Raw genomic sequence first — 14,416 nt, 5'->3', positions numbered from 1 at the left:
TACCTCACAAGGTTGTTGTGAGGATCAAATGAGATAATATTAGTTAAAAGTGCTTAGCATGGTAGGTACATAGCCCTCTCTTCTCCATGCTTTAAAAGCCTGGGATGAGCTGTCAAAGTAAGCCTCTGGCAGAGCCCTTGGGGAGGATTATTAGGGAGGTTTTTATTGCCATTCTCTGAGTCCTGTGTCATCGTTATTGTCTCATACACACATGGGGAGTCAGCTGTTCTTTGGACTGGACTAATGGTATCTCTCTCCAGTGGGTACAGCCAATGTTATCTCTTACAGGCTTGAAGAGATCAACAATTTCTTCTTGAGAAACAGTGATGAATACCTGGCCCTGATCTTTGAGAAGAAAGAGTCCTATGTGGGTAGAGAGGTAAGGCCATCTGGAGCTCCCTGGGGAGCAAAGGTAAAGTTTAAATGTGGGCGTGGTTGCCATTTTGGAGTGGGTGGAGGGGATGGGGTTTGACCTGCCGGCTTCTTTCATTATGGAGACACCTGCTGGGGGAGACAGGTACTACACAAACTGTTGGCCATCTTACCTTGTAATCCTTCTCTATATTGCAGAATCATAGAAAAGGAATGAATTTTAAAAATCAGCTACCCTAATGCCCTCTTTTTATAGATGAGGAAACTGAGTCCCAGTGATGTGACTTCCCTAACATCACAGAGAAGGCAAGTGACGCAGCTGGGAGTAGAATTCAAGGCTTGAGATTTTTTTGGGGACCAGACCTGTGATTTCCTTAATATTAGTGAACTCCTGGTGAAGACACTTCTTCTACCAATGCAAATTGGTACCTGCCCTGCAGCTTAGAGCCTTAGAGAATGCCTGGGAACATGGAGGGGAGGGAGGTGGGGATAAGTACTACCAAGGGTCACATGGCCAGTAGAAAGAATTGAGCCTAGGTCTTCCTGCAAAGGCCAACTTTCTGTTTTTTTGGCCTTTTGGAGGGCAATTGGGGTTAAGTATCTTGCCCAAGGTTACACGGCTAGGTTTTTGTGTGTTAAGTGTCTGAGGCCTGAACAGAACTCAGGTCCTCCTGACTCTGGGGCTGGTGTTTTACTCACTGTGCCACCTAGCCTCCCCAATGTTGTATTTTTATTTTATTTTATTCCTTATTTTTATTTTGTTGAATATTTCTTGATTACATTTTAATCTGGTTCAGCAGAATGTCCATGTAGAAAAAAGGAGTTTGACACCTTATTAATATACCTTGTCTACTTCTCTCCCAAGGGTTTTTCATCACATTGCCTCCTTCTCCCTCTCCTCCTTCTCTCTCTGTCTCTCTTCCTCTCTTTCTCTCTCTCTCCCCCCCCTCCCTCTCTCATATACTCTGTATAGTCCTTGTTATTCATGAACTAATTTACTTCAAAGATGTATTGTGCTGGTGCTTGGGTGAGATTTCCAGGTCTGCCCCTGGAAAGTCCTAAAGAAACAGGAGAAGGGGGGAAAGGGGATTGTAGTGTGGCACATGGAGGTGGTGGTTATTTGTTCTTCATTCTTGAAGAGGACTGTAACATCAGGGAGGTGATCCCATGACACGCAAGTGCATTGGCACAAAGGAAAGAGGGACAGATTTAGAATTTGAAGAACTGAGTTCATTTCCTGACTTGTTACTTATTACCCATATGATCTTTACTTTGATGAATATTAGTTTCTTTATCTGCAAAATGAGGGAGATGACTTCAGAGGTGCCTTCCACCTCTAAAGCTGTGATCCTATAATTGTTTATACTAAGGGAGTCCCCAACTAAAAACTTGCAGCTGGAAAAGTCAGTGCAGTCCCTGTGCTAGGAATGTTGAACTGAGGAGGATGACCTTGAAGGGGTGGGGGCAGAAGGGATAGGGAGAGGGGGACATACAGGCACCTATTCTCATTTGAAGATTAGAGGCCAATGGCTCCAGCCCCTGCTTTCTCCATTACCATCCCCTAGCTCCTTGAAATGACAGTAGACAAAGCAGTGACTGCAGAAAATGATTGTAGGGTGGGTCAAAGGGCACTGCCTTTAAAAGATTCCCCCCAACCCCTCAGTTTTCAAGTGGGGAGAAGTATATGGTAATGGGTCTATGGGTTTCCTGGTTGGTATTACTCATGGCAGTGGCCATGAAGTAAAAGGTTTAAGAAGCTTTGTCTCAGGTTAATTACAGTCAGAGTCTGGTTTAGAGTCAGAGGACCTGAATTCAAATTATGATACTTGTGTGACCAAAGCTCATTCTGGGCCTCAGTTTCCCTTTTTGTAAAACGAGAGGCTTAGACTGGTTTCTGAGGTTCCTTCTAGCTCTAAAACTATGATTCTGTCATCTGGAGAGCACTGGAGCCAGAGACTTATTGTCCCTTATCTCATTCTGTCCAATGCCTGTCCCTTTAACAGATCCATTGATTTTTGCAGGTGGAGCTGGACCTGTCTCAGTACCATGGCATCAAAGTGCGCAGGGTTGTGGATGTACAGGAGGATATAGTAAAGAAATTTGCTGTCACTGCCTTCCCTTCTTGCTACTTGCTAACTAGAAATGGCTCCAAGTCCAGGGTCCCTGTGTGAGTACTTCCCCTACCCAGCTCTGTGTCTGCCCCCTTTTCCTGCGTAGAGAAGGCACGGACAACCAGTTGTCCCAAGGACCCTGGTTCCCTTCTGTTGTACTGTGTAGAGGTGTTCCAGCGCTCCCAACTTTGAAACTTGTCCCCACACACGGTGCTAGTGGGCAGACACTTTGGCACACTTGCTAACTTGGCAGGGAACCAAATGTGCCTGACCCTCCCTCTCTTTGGTTTCCTAATTGCAGAAAAGTTCATTAGAAATCAGACAATAGCCAGTTCCGAAAAGCTGGCAGAGAACAATGAGCCCAGCGCAGGGCCCCTCTGGCAGTCCCCACTGCTGAATAGCACGTTAAATACAGGGCCAGATGGTGCCTTCCTCCCCTCAATGCATGATGGATGTCTGGCTAGCCCTGGAAGGAAGAGCATGGAAGGGCAGGAAGACAAAAGCTGGGCTTCAGGTTGGAAGTGATCTGGGGTGGGGGTGGGAGGTGAGTGGGGCCAGCTCATTCCTCTGCAAGGGGGTAAGAGGTGAGTAAGCTCTTTTCCTGACCCTGTTACCGCTGACTGAGCCTGCTCTGCCCCCTCCTAGGCCCACCTAGCTGGTGGCGTTTGCAGCAAGGAAGGTGGCATGAGTAGCAGAGAGGGGAAGAAAGGGGGTTCAGCCTTCTGGGCTGGCTCAGATGATGCCAGCTCTGACAGAGAACAGTGCTATTGTTTCCTTGCTAAAGAGTTGGTGGAGGGGAAAATTGCTTGTGACGATGCCATCTCTCAGCCATCTGCTCATGGCTAAACATCAGGTCGTGAAAGCAGGGCGGAAAGTGATGGCTCCCCACTGCCAGCTCCCCTGCCACTGTTCTCACTCTCCATTCCTCTCTTGAGTGAGGGAAGCTGTCCTTTTGCTTTCTCCCTGGTTTCCTCTCCCTCCCAAGGTAGGTAAATGACCAGAGAATTTATGCCCTTGGTGTCCCTGAGCCTTAGCATCTGTCTGCTGTGACCAATGGCCACACAATAATCTGGTGCTGCAGTATCAGAGGAGGCCATGAAGGGGAAGGTAAGGTTAGTCTACAGGTCTAAAATGGGGAAAACTCTCCTTCTACAGCCTACCTCACGGGTTTCAAACCTTTAAGCCCTGCAGAAGCAGGAGGTCTTTCTTGCTTGGGCAGTGGCAGAAATCATTCTGTAACAGCTGTCTCTGAGGTAATTACATTTGTGTGTGTGTGTGTGTGTGTTAGTGCGGTCTGTGAATGTGTCCATTTTGTCTGAAAACACCCACTCACACACACAAATTGAAACAAATGTACTTCCAGAGAACTGAGCAGAAGGAAAGAGGGACAGCCTTCGATTAAGAGGACACACTGTTGCATGTGGTGTTCAATGTGGTCACTGTATCAAATGTTTTGGTTTAACTGTTAAAAGAAAGGGTTCACTTTCCAGGGACTTGGGAGATAGGGGTAATATTCCAGAAATGACTATCATGTAAAAACAAAAGGTATCATTCAAACTTTGTTCATGTTAAAAACACCCAGCTCGGGGTGGCTAGGTGGTGCAGTAAATAGAGCACCAGCCCTGGAGTCAGGAGGACCTGAGTTCAAATCTGGCCTCAGATGCTTAACACAAAAACTAGCTGTGTGACCTTGGGCAAGTCACTTAACCCCAACTGCCCCTCCAAAAAAAAAAGAAAAAAGATATCACCATCTCACAGATGAAAAAGCACTGGGGCTGAAGTCTGAGTGCCCAAATTAAAATCCTATTCTGGATGCTTACTACTTGTGTGACCCTGGACAAGTCACTTAACTTCCTCAGTGTCCTCAGGAGAATTGGATTTGAGGGGTGGGGAACTTGTGACCTCAAGGCCACATGTGGCCCTCTAGGCCGTCAAGTGTGGCCTTTTGACTGAACCCAGACTTCACAGAACAAATCCCCTTAATAAAAGGATTTGTTCTGTGAACCTTGGACTCGGTCAAAAGGCCACACCCAAGGACCTAGAAGGCCACATGTGGCCTTGAGGCCATAGGTTCCTCACCCCTGGACTAGATGGTCTTTGAGGTTCCTTCTGGCTCTAGAACTATGATCCCATATGATCCCTGGATTACTGTCACCCTCATGGTAGCTCAGTCAATTAATGGAATGTGTAACTTCCATTTTGAACTTTCTTGCCTATTGGGAGAGGTCCAACAAGACCCAATAACTGCAGGTGGGCATCATTGGACATGGAAGGAGAGACTGCTTTCTAGAGATTGCTCTTATGTATCTTCTCCCTACCCTCCCTCATCCTTTCTTTTTTCTTCCACCAAGACTCAGTGATCATAGGGCTCTTCAGGGGCTGGATCAGTTTCCCTGTAAGAGGTCTTTCCATCCCTGAAGAGGGCCCTGTGAGAACAGGTTCTCTAAAATAGCATCTTCTAACCAGATTAGCATTTGTCTTTTGCAAGACTGAAAGCAGTTTATAGCCCCTCTGGGCACCTAACTGCTTTTTGAAATGGAACACAGAAGATTCCAATCAGGCAGTTTTTCCATAAAAGAATATGGATGGAATATAAAGATATTCTTTTCTTGAGCTCTCCCAGAGCTTAGGCAGACAGATACTTGAAAATCTTACTAATGTTTCTTAAAGAAAAATCTCCACATGTTAGATCCTCCCATTCCCCTTTCTTTGCAATGAATCTTGGACCAGAGACTCCCTCTTGCTTTATTTCTGAGACCTCAGGATTTTAGCAGATTGGTTTGGGTTATCTCCTCCCAGCCCCACTGACTGCCTTTTCACTCATGTTCCTCTCTGTCTTTCTCCCTTAACAGGCTTATGGAATCCAGATCTTTTTATAGCACTTACCTAAAGAAGTTACCTGGCGTGGGCAAAAGGACCTTTACTCCATCAGTCAATCCAACTCCAGTGGTGAAGCCAACCATACCAGAACGGATAGCCCCTCCTGTTACTATACCTGTAGACAGGTAAGGATGCTGCCAGACCCCCTTTTGCTCTGTGATGATCAGCAACTCCATTTTCTTTTTTTAAATTTGTTTTATTTTATTTTTTTGTGGAGGGGGGAAGGCAGGGCAATTGGGGTTAAGTGACTTGCCCAAGGTCACACAGTTAGTAAATGTGTCAAGTGTCTGAGAGCAGATTTGAACTCAGGTCCTCCTGACTCCAGGCCCCGCTTTTCACTATGCCACCTAGCTGCCCCATCGACTTCATTTTCTACTCTTCCATTTGGCCAGAGATCCCACTTGACTCTTCTGGGTGCGTGGGGAGTAGTAGTATGGAATGTCAGAGGAACCCTTGAGATGGAAAGGCTTTTAGGGGTCATCCACCTCATATTGGATGTCATTGAAGGGATTTCTCTTGTCAGGTACAAGCCAAAGCAATTGTCCCTCCTAATTCTGAATTTCTGTCAGTATCCCTAATAGATAGATGAGCCATCAAGCTTCAGAACTGGAATGTTTCGGCGAAGATTAGCATGGTCCCTGCATATAAGGATCATATGTAAATTCACAAAACAGTCCATGATCTTGGCTGCCAAAATGACAGTTCTAAAACATTGGTGTCACAGTCAGTCCTCTGCTCGAAAGTGGCTCCACATTGCCTTTAGGATAAATGACCAACATTTTTCACCCTGTTATTTAATGCACTCCCCAGTTTGGTTCCCACTAACCTTTCGCATCTTACTTTATGTTCTCTCTTCATACACTCTCTGTTCCCCTCAAATTAGCCTGTTTTGTTCTTTCCCATGCAAAGCATTTCATCCCTCTTCTCCCCCTCCCCAACCCCGTTTGCAAATATCCTCCAAGTAACTGTCTTTGTATGTACTGGGAACATCCCTTCTCACCTCTGCCTCATTGAATCAACAACTTCCTTCAGGAACAGCTGAGTTCTTATGAGGCAGCTAAGTGGTGTTATAGTTCATAGATCCCTAGATCTGGAGTTTGGAAGACCTGAGTTCAAATCCAGCCTCAGACACTTACCAGCTGTGTGACCTTAGGCAAGTCACTTGACCCTATTTGCCTCAGTTTCCTCATCTGTAAAATGAGCTGGAGAAGGAAATGGCAAACTACTCTAGTATCTTTGCTGAGAAAACTCCAAAGGGGGTTGCAAAGAGTCAGAAACAACTGAAAAACAATGATCCAATAAATTTGTATTTGCATTTTTATTTTATTCCTGGTAGAATGTTAGCTCTTGAAGGTCAGGGTTGGGTTGTTGGTTTGTTGTTGCTGTTTTAAATATTATATTTTTTTTAAATCCCCAACAAGCACCTTGCCCATAGTAAGTGCTTAATATAGGCTTGTTACTTTTCTTTTTATTACTTTAATTAATTTGTTAATTAATACTTTAATTTGTTTAATTCACTGATGTGAACCAGGATTCATTTTCAAGGTAGCCTGGTTTTTCATCGGGCATCTCCCATGACTAGAGAGTCCTTCCTTACTTGGAGGCTGGATAAATTTTGCTTTTATTCTTGCTGTAAACTACCTAATAGTCCTGCTTGTGTGAATATGTTCTGGAAAATGGAACTGTGAATGGACAGCACGCCCAGTATCCGTGCTCTTGGCCCCAAATTATATGGAAATCTTCCAAATTTTAGGCATGCAGGAGGATTCAAGTGACTTCCTACTGGTATGTTTGAGGAAAGGAAGGAGATTTCTAGGAGTAATAGAAGCAAAAGTGTAATGTTCATTGATTTTATTTTAAAATTTTAAATTAAATTTAAGATTTAATTTAAAAAATCAATATCCTTTGTTTTTATATTACCTTCATTTCCAAACACCTTTCTCCTTCTATATCCTTTCTCACAAGCCATTCCTTGCAACAAAGAATAAAAAAAAGAAAAGTAGGGAAGGCAGGAGGACAGGTATTGAAGTGGAGTCTGTTTAGGAAAACTAACCAACCCATCGCCTGACAGTATATGCAGTATTCCATACCCACAGACCCTCCCCCACCTCTGCAAAGAAGGGAAGGAGGTACATCCTCACATCACTTCTTTAAGCATTTAGTTCCAATTGTTTTCTCTTGTTCTTTCCATTTATGCTGTTTTGGTCCTTGTGTGTATTATTTTCTTGTAACTTCTTCATTTTGCGTCAGTTCATATAAGTCTTTCCATGATTCTGTGTAGTCATCATGTCTTATGGCCCGGTAATATTCCATCATTCACATAGCACAGTTTGTTTAACCATTACCTAAGCAATAAACATCTGCTTTGTTTCTAGTTTTTTGCTATTTAAAAAAAAATCGTGCTAAAGATATTTTGGTATATATGAGACCTTTCTTTTCTTTTTTGATCACTGATTGTCCATTGATTTTAGAAGGGATTGAAAGTCCCAGTGATTCAAAGTGCACTTTGAAAGTGGAAAGTGAAGATGGAGGCATCCTTAACAAAGACTGAAAGATAAAGATGGGCATTGTGGAGTCTGTTGCCTGAAGCAAGAGATAGAAAGTGGCAATTATGTAAATATAAGCTTCTGGTTTAGCAGTAAAGCTAAAGCAGATAAGAAAGTGCCTTTGGGAACAAACTTTGCTCTGGGGAGAAAAAAATAATACCTAATAACTGTGTCAGGCTTTATCTTTCAGAATGCACTGGGTGCTCCCAGCAAACCTGTGTAGATAGTATTTATTCCCATTTTATAGGATGATATATTTAGAGCTGGAAGGACCTTAGAAATGGCATCCAACACCCCCATTTCTGAGCTGAGGAAGCTAAGGCCAAGAGGGGCTACATGACTTCCCTAAGGTCTAGACACACAAAGCCTCAAACACAAGCCTTTTGACTCTTTATCCAGTGCTTTTTACATTTTACCTCATTGCCTTGCATTGAGGAAATGGTGTTTAACTTAACCAGTTAACGCAGTTAAGACCGTAGGACTTCCTTCTGGGGCCATGTAGTGAAAGAATTAGGATTAGAACCCAGATCCCAAGGAGAATGATCACTGTTAGTGATGGTTCAGAAGTTCCTGTACAGAAAGGTTTGACTTTGAGGATGCCTTGCCTACGTTAGAGAGAATGACTTGAAATTCCCCTTAATTCAGCCTGGGGCTGATCTAGGCCATCTATGTTGACTGTTTAAACACTGCAGGCACTCACTTAAGTACACAAGAAGTGTTTGGATGAATTCCTGGATGAATGCAGCCCCATGACATCTAGTCCTGGGAGGATCCAGAGAGAATCTTTCCCCTATAGATCGCTTTCCCAGACCCCAACAAGGCAGAACAGGCCTAGGAGTGGAGAGAGGCTCAGGGGAGCTGTTGTTTCTGTCCCAGAGGTGGGTGGCTACCTAGCAAAAATAACCCATGAGCTGGGAAAGGTCAGAGGCAAGAACTCATCTCATTTTAACAAAGGCCAGCCCCAAAGACCTCTCAAAGAGGTTCAGCTCCCAGAACATGGTTGATGAGATGACCCCGTAGATAGAGCCACTAGATGAAGAGTTAGAAAGACCTGAGTCCAAATATGGCCTTACTAGCCATGTGACACTTGGCAAATCACTTCCTATCTGCCTCAGTTTCCTCATCCATAAAATGGGGATAATAATGGGGAGGCACCAACCTCCCAGGGTTGTTATGTTGTATTTATAAAGCCCCTGATAAATCCTAAAGTAGTAGGTTTCCATGCCAGCTTCCCTGATAGCACCTCTGGGTGTCTCTAGGAGAGAGGGTATAGATCCCTCTTTGCCCATAGCCCAGCAACAAAATGACTTTTGATTAGGCAGTAGATGGCTTAGTCCCAGTGCTAGACTTGGAGTCAGGAAGACCAAATTTAAATTTGGTGACTGAATTTAAATCCTGCCTTAGACACTGACTTAGCTGTATGATCCTGGTTGGTCAATTTACTTAACCTCGCTCAGCCTCAGTTTCCTCATTTGTAAAGGCAGGGGGATGCATCTACCTTACAAATGGTTTTTGAAGATCAAATGATATCCTTGTATCAAATGTTACAAAGTATTTGTAAAGCGCTTTGCAAACCTTAAAGCACTCTTTAAATGTTAGCTATTGTTATTGCTATTATTGCTATTGTTTTTTTTTTCTTTTTAAAGCAATCGGCTTAAGTAACTTGCTCAAGGTTACACAGCCAGGTGTTTCTGGGTGGGTGTTTCTGGGTGGGTGCTAAGTGTCTGAGCTTGGGATTCGATCTCCAGGCCATTCCAACATTGGAGCCGGTGCTCTCACTTGCTGTGCTACCTGGCCGCCCCCTATTATTGCTATTGTATGAAGAATCCTATAGGACCACAGAATTAGAGCTAACAGGGACCTTAGAAACCCTGGGTGAGGAGGGAACCTGTGGCCTCGAGGCCCTCTAGGTCCTCAAGTGTAGCCCTTTGACCAAAGGGCCGTGTGTAGCCTCCAGACATCAGGTTCCCCACCCCTGCATCCAGCCTCCTCTTTCACAGAGGAGGAACCCCAGAGAGGGGTGGAGTGGCGTGCCCAGGGTCACACAGCTGGTTTCTCAGGAGAGGATGAAAACTGTTTCTCTGACTGTGGGTTATTTAAATTGGCCCCAGGTGGGACCACTCAGTCCCTGCCCCTGCTGATCCCAGGTTGCCCCAGGCCTTTGTCAATACTACCTTTCTCTCCTTTCCATCCTTGTCCCCAGTTCCAAGGTATATATGGCTGATCTAGAATCTGCTCTCCACTACATCCTTCGGATAGAGGTGGGCAAGTTCAAAGTCCTGGAGGGAGAGCGTCTGACAGCTCTGAAAAACTTTGTGTCAGTCCTGGCCAAGGTAAGTCGGGCCTACGGCCTCCATCTTCCTTTTTAACATCCTTAACTGATTAATTAGGGCCTGTATCTTCCACTGACTGCCTGTCATTACCAGATCAAATAGTCCCCAGTTGCAAGATCTTGGTTGTGTCCTTCCCTGGCTCTTTACAAAGACTGAGTGCTGACTCTGCTTCTCCAACCCTCAGCCTTTTCTCCCTCCTTCTCCCTGTCTCAAGAACAGCAGCCAAAATCCCACTACTTAAAACCCAAATCCCAACAAATTAAAACCTGAGATCCTTACATGCCTCGGTGGGCCTAAGGGGCAGGGGGAGCTAGGTATTTTCTTAGTGATCTTCAGTCCCTAGAAACTGGGCCTAGTGAGCTGGCCTCCTGTGAACTTGGCCATTGTATGTGGAGGCTGTCCAGTTGTCCAGCTACTTAGAGCCTCAGTCTAAAAGCTACCATCCTGCCTACCACCCAGGCACCTCTCTCTTCTTAGATTGGGGTGTATGAGGTGCTACTGAGTGACGGAGGGGACAAAAGGGATCTCTAGCTTGTCAGAGAACCCCTCTTTCCTCCCAGATCCTGGCCAGGATAGAATCAGAGAATTTTAGAGCTGGGGGAGAACTTCATGCAGTATTATAGATGGCAAACCTGAGTCCAGAAAGGCTTCAGTGATTCATTGTCCAAGATCACGAAGAAAGTAAGGAGTAAAGCTGGGATTTGAACCCAGAGACACTCATTCAAAACCCTGTATTCTTTCCCCTTAAACCATACTGCCTCCAGCCCCTGCGGTGTAAGCCACTGCGTTCCAGTCCTTGTCCCCAGTTGCAAGATCTATATCTATATTTATATCTGTATCTATAGCTATCTGTCTGTCTGTCTATCTATCTATATATCTTATCTGGAGTTTATACTCCATTATATCCTTCAGGTAGAAGTGGGGAAGTTCAATGTCCTGAAATAATGACCACTGGCACTTACATTTATATAATAATATGTAATATTATAAATATAATAATAAAATATGTAATTTTTTAATTGTAAAATTATTTTTCACAACAATCTTGTGAAGTATGGAGTTCAGGTATTTTATCCCTATTTTACAGATTAGAAAACTGAGACTCTGCAAGTCAAAATGACTTGCCAGCAGAATTCAAACTCAACTCCTCTGACTCTGACAATGTTTTTTCTACTACATCATGTTTCCTCTCAATACATTTTAAGCTCTTTGGAATTTTTAGGCAAGAGTATAACCCCAGAATCTTGGTTGTGTCCTTCCATGGCTCTTTACAAAGACTGAGTGCTGACTCTGCCTTTTCTCCCTCCTTTTCCCTGTCTCAAGAACAGCAGCCAAAACCCCACTACTTAAAACCCAAGGCACCTGCCACTAAGTGCTGCTGAGTCAGATATGGGCTTTGGATAAAAGGGATAGCTGAACGCTGAATCAGCTGCTCTGGGCATTCCAGCCTGCCAACCAATGGAACATAATCCAGTTCTCTGAAACACCCCAAGGTCCAGTCACAATTGCCTGCCTCCCTAAGGCTTACCCTGCCAGTGAGGCCTTTGCTCGGTATCCTTAGGGCCACCCCTCCGGAAGTCCCCTCAATCAAAAAGATACATATCTGCTTCCCCCCCTGGGCTCCCAGTCCCCTCAGGCTTATTCACTATTCAGGTTTCATTCCAGCTCCCTGGGTAAGGGGTGGCCTAGATCCAATCACCAGCTACACACACTTCTGCTGTCCCAGAATCTTGCCCCAGGGTGATGCCTGGAGCATTCTGAAGGGAACTCAGGCCTAGTAAGTAACTTGCTGAAGATTGATTGCTGGTTCTAGCCGGAACAGCCTTGGCATCTTGGTGAGGTCACATAGCCTCTCAGCCTAGCTCTGAAATGGAATAGGAGAGCTGGAAGCCCCAGAGGCCCAGAGACTTTGTGCTGCTGGGGCAGAGCTGGAGAGGAACTTGAGAGGTCATTTGAGCCATTCTCCTGTCTTTTGCAGAGGAGAGAGCATGTAGTGAGGTTTCCAGATCTCCACGTGAGTCCTTTTGCCCATCTCCCCGGCCTAGTCCCTTCTGGTTCTCAGAGCCCGCAGGAAAGGCATCCCTTATGCCATAGCCTGAGTTGATCCCTTGCTTCCCAGGTCGTATGTTTAAGCATAAGGTGGACAGGTCACCGGTATGTGTGAGGAAAGGAGGAGGAAGCAGTAAAGTGAGCTGGGAGTTCTGTTAATTTTCTTCATGAGTCCCCCAACCAGGTATATAGCAGAGATCAGTGAGGATACAATAGCCTTCCTGCTATGGTTTAATCACACTTCCCAAGCACTTCCTTGCTCCAGCCACTTGTTAAACCATGGGGATACAAAGGAAAACAGCAGCCACAACAAACAAACCAGTCCCTATCTTCATAGCACTTACCATCCAAAGGAGACATCTGGTATTCCACACATACACGCAAACATGTAGATGCATATGTACATGTGTACATATATAGAACATATATAGGGGCAGTTAGGTGGGGCAGTGAATAGAGCACCGGCCCTGCAGTCAGGGGGACCTGAGATCAAATCCAAACTCAGACACTTGACACTTAACTGTGTGACCTTGGGCAAGTCAATTAACCCCCATCTCCTTGCCTTCCCCCCCTTAAAAAAAAAGAACATACACAGATGTGTATACATGCATATATTTATGCATATGATTGATGTGTATGTTTTGGGGTACATGTTGCCTAATGGTCAGTGACACACACCTTGGGCAAGAGGCAGGCTTAGCCTTGTGGATATGCACACAAGATATATGCAGTGGATGTCTATCTACTCGCTGGTGGGTGGGGCAGAGCTAAGCCAGCCTCCTGCCTGAGGTGTGTGTCATTGGGACTAAGCCTTGAAGGAAGCCAGGGATTTGAAGAAGAGTCAGAGGTTAGGAGGGAGAACATTCCAGGAATGAGGGGCAGCCTTAGCAATAAGTACTGGTCCTTAGTACAAAGCTTGGCACATAGTTGTGTCTCAAAAAATACCTGTTGATGACTGATTAGAGGTAGCAGTAGTCAAGGAGGCAGTGATTGGTCGGCCAGTGGAGAGAGGTTGGGTTGTGTTAGCTCATTGGCAATAGGAACCAAATGGAAAATTCTTAACAGTCTCCAGTGGAGATGCCCTGAGGCCCCAATCCTTCTCTCTAGGTGGGGAGCTCTAGGCCGAAACTAACTTGTTGATTAAATTTTCTAGTGAAACGTACTTCCTTGCCCCTCAGTCTGTATCCTAGACTGTCCCAGAGAAGCAGGTTTCTGCCGGTTTCCCTTCTGCTTGAATTCTGAATGTGGCTTCCTACTCGGGCCCTCTGTATCTCAAGATTCCCCTTCAAGAGAGGAGGATTTTAGGTTCCTTACAAGCTGTCGTTCCAGTCGTGGCCACAAGGTCGCATGCTATCACCAGGATTTCTCTGTTGGGTTTTTTCTTCCATGATATTTGCTTCTTGAGAAAGGGGTAAAGTTCCAAGTCAATGTTAAGAAAGGGGGAAGGTCGGGAAGAATTATGGACCTCTAAGCAATGTTCTACTCATTAATTTAGATTTGTGAGCCCCCTGGGAACCCCAGTGTTGGTTAACAGGGAATGTGTGTCAAAGGAGCGTAGTTTCTAGCAGCCCCTGACCCCTGACTCTTGGGATGCTCTCCAATCTAAGATTTGCTTAAGCTATTTACTGAATCTGTCTTGAAGGATATTTTTTTTACTGGACTTTTGATTTCCTTGGCATAGGGAGCTCCTGAGGTAGGGACCCTACCTTTACCAGTACTTTGCACCTTAGAGAATATGCTGGACCCTGAAGAATGTAAATACCTTAGCCAAGTTAGTTTCAGAGGGAGGATTTGAACCTAGGTCTTCCACACTCTCAGGGCAGCTGTATGTACTACTCCAGGCTGGTTCTCCTCGAGGGATTAGATTTGACTAACAGCTATCCCTGTTTCTGTTTCATTCCCATCTATAATTCCCACTTCCCTTATAACCTCTCATGTTTTTTTCTCCTACCCTCCCTGTGTTAACTTAAATACTTTGATTCCATCTGCTGCCTCTGTCTCTGTCTTTCTTGGCTTCTTCTCTTTCTCAGTCTCTACCACATTTTCTCTTTTTGTGACCAAGTTTGTAGCATGCATGGCACACACACACACACACACACACACACACACACACACACACACACAC

General features: G+C 45.0%; 1 protein-coding gene across 2 annotated transcripts in view; it reads left to right on the top strand.

The window, feature by feature from the left end:
• QSOX1 (quiescin sulfhydryl oxidase 1) overlaps positions 1–14,416 on the top strand; it is a 54,659-nt gene that overhangs the window by 30,028 nt on the left and 10,215 nt on the right. For both annotated transcript variants that reach the window (XM_069065442.1, XM_069065443.1), the window contains exons 5-8: positions 289–379; positions 2,394–2,539; positions 5,336–5,488; positions 10,113–10,242. In XM_069065442.1, coding sequence (XP_068921543.1) covers positions 289–379; positions 2,394–2,539; positions 5,336–5,488; positions 10,113–10,242 — 520 coding nt within the window. The remainder of the gene's footprint in view (positions 1–288; positions 380–2,393; positions 2,540–5,335; positions 5,489–10,112; positions 10,243–14,416) is intronic.

This window comes from Petaurus breviceps, unplaced genomic scaffold (assembly GCF_028583685.1).
Source record: "Petaurus breviceps papuanus isolate PSGF00001 unplaced genomic scaffold, PetGlider_PUasm1.0 90692, whole genome shotgun sequence".
NCBI lineage: Eukaryota > Metazoa > Chordata > Mammalia > Diprotodontia > Petauridae > Petaurus > Petaurus breviceps.
This window is presented reverse-complemented; position numbering and strand designations above follow the sequence as displayed.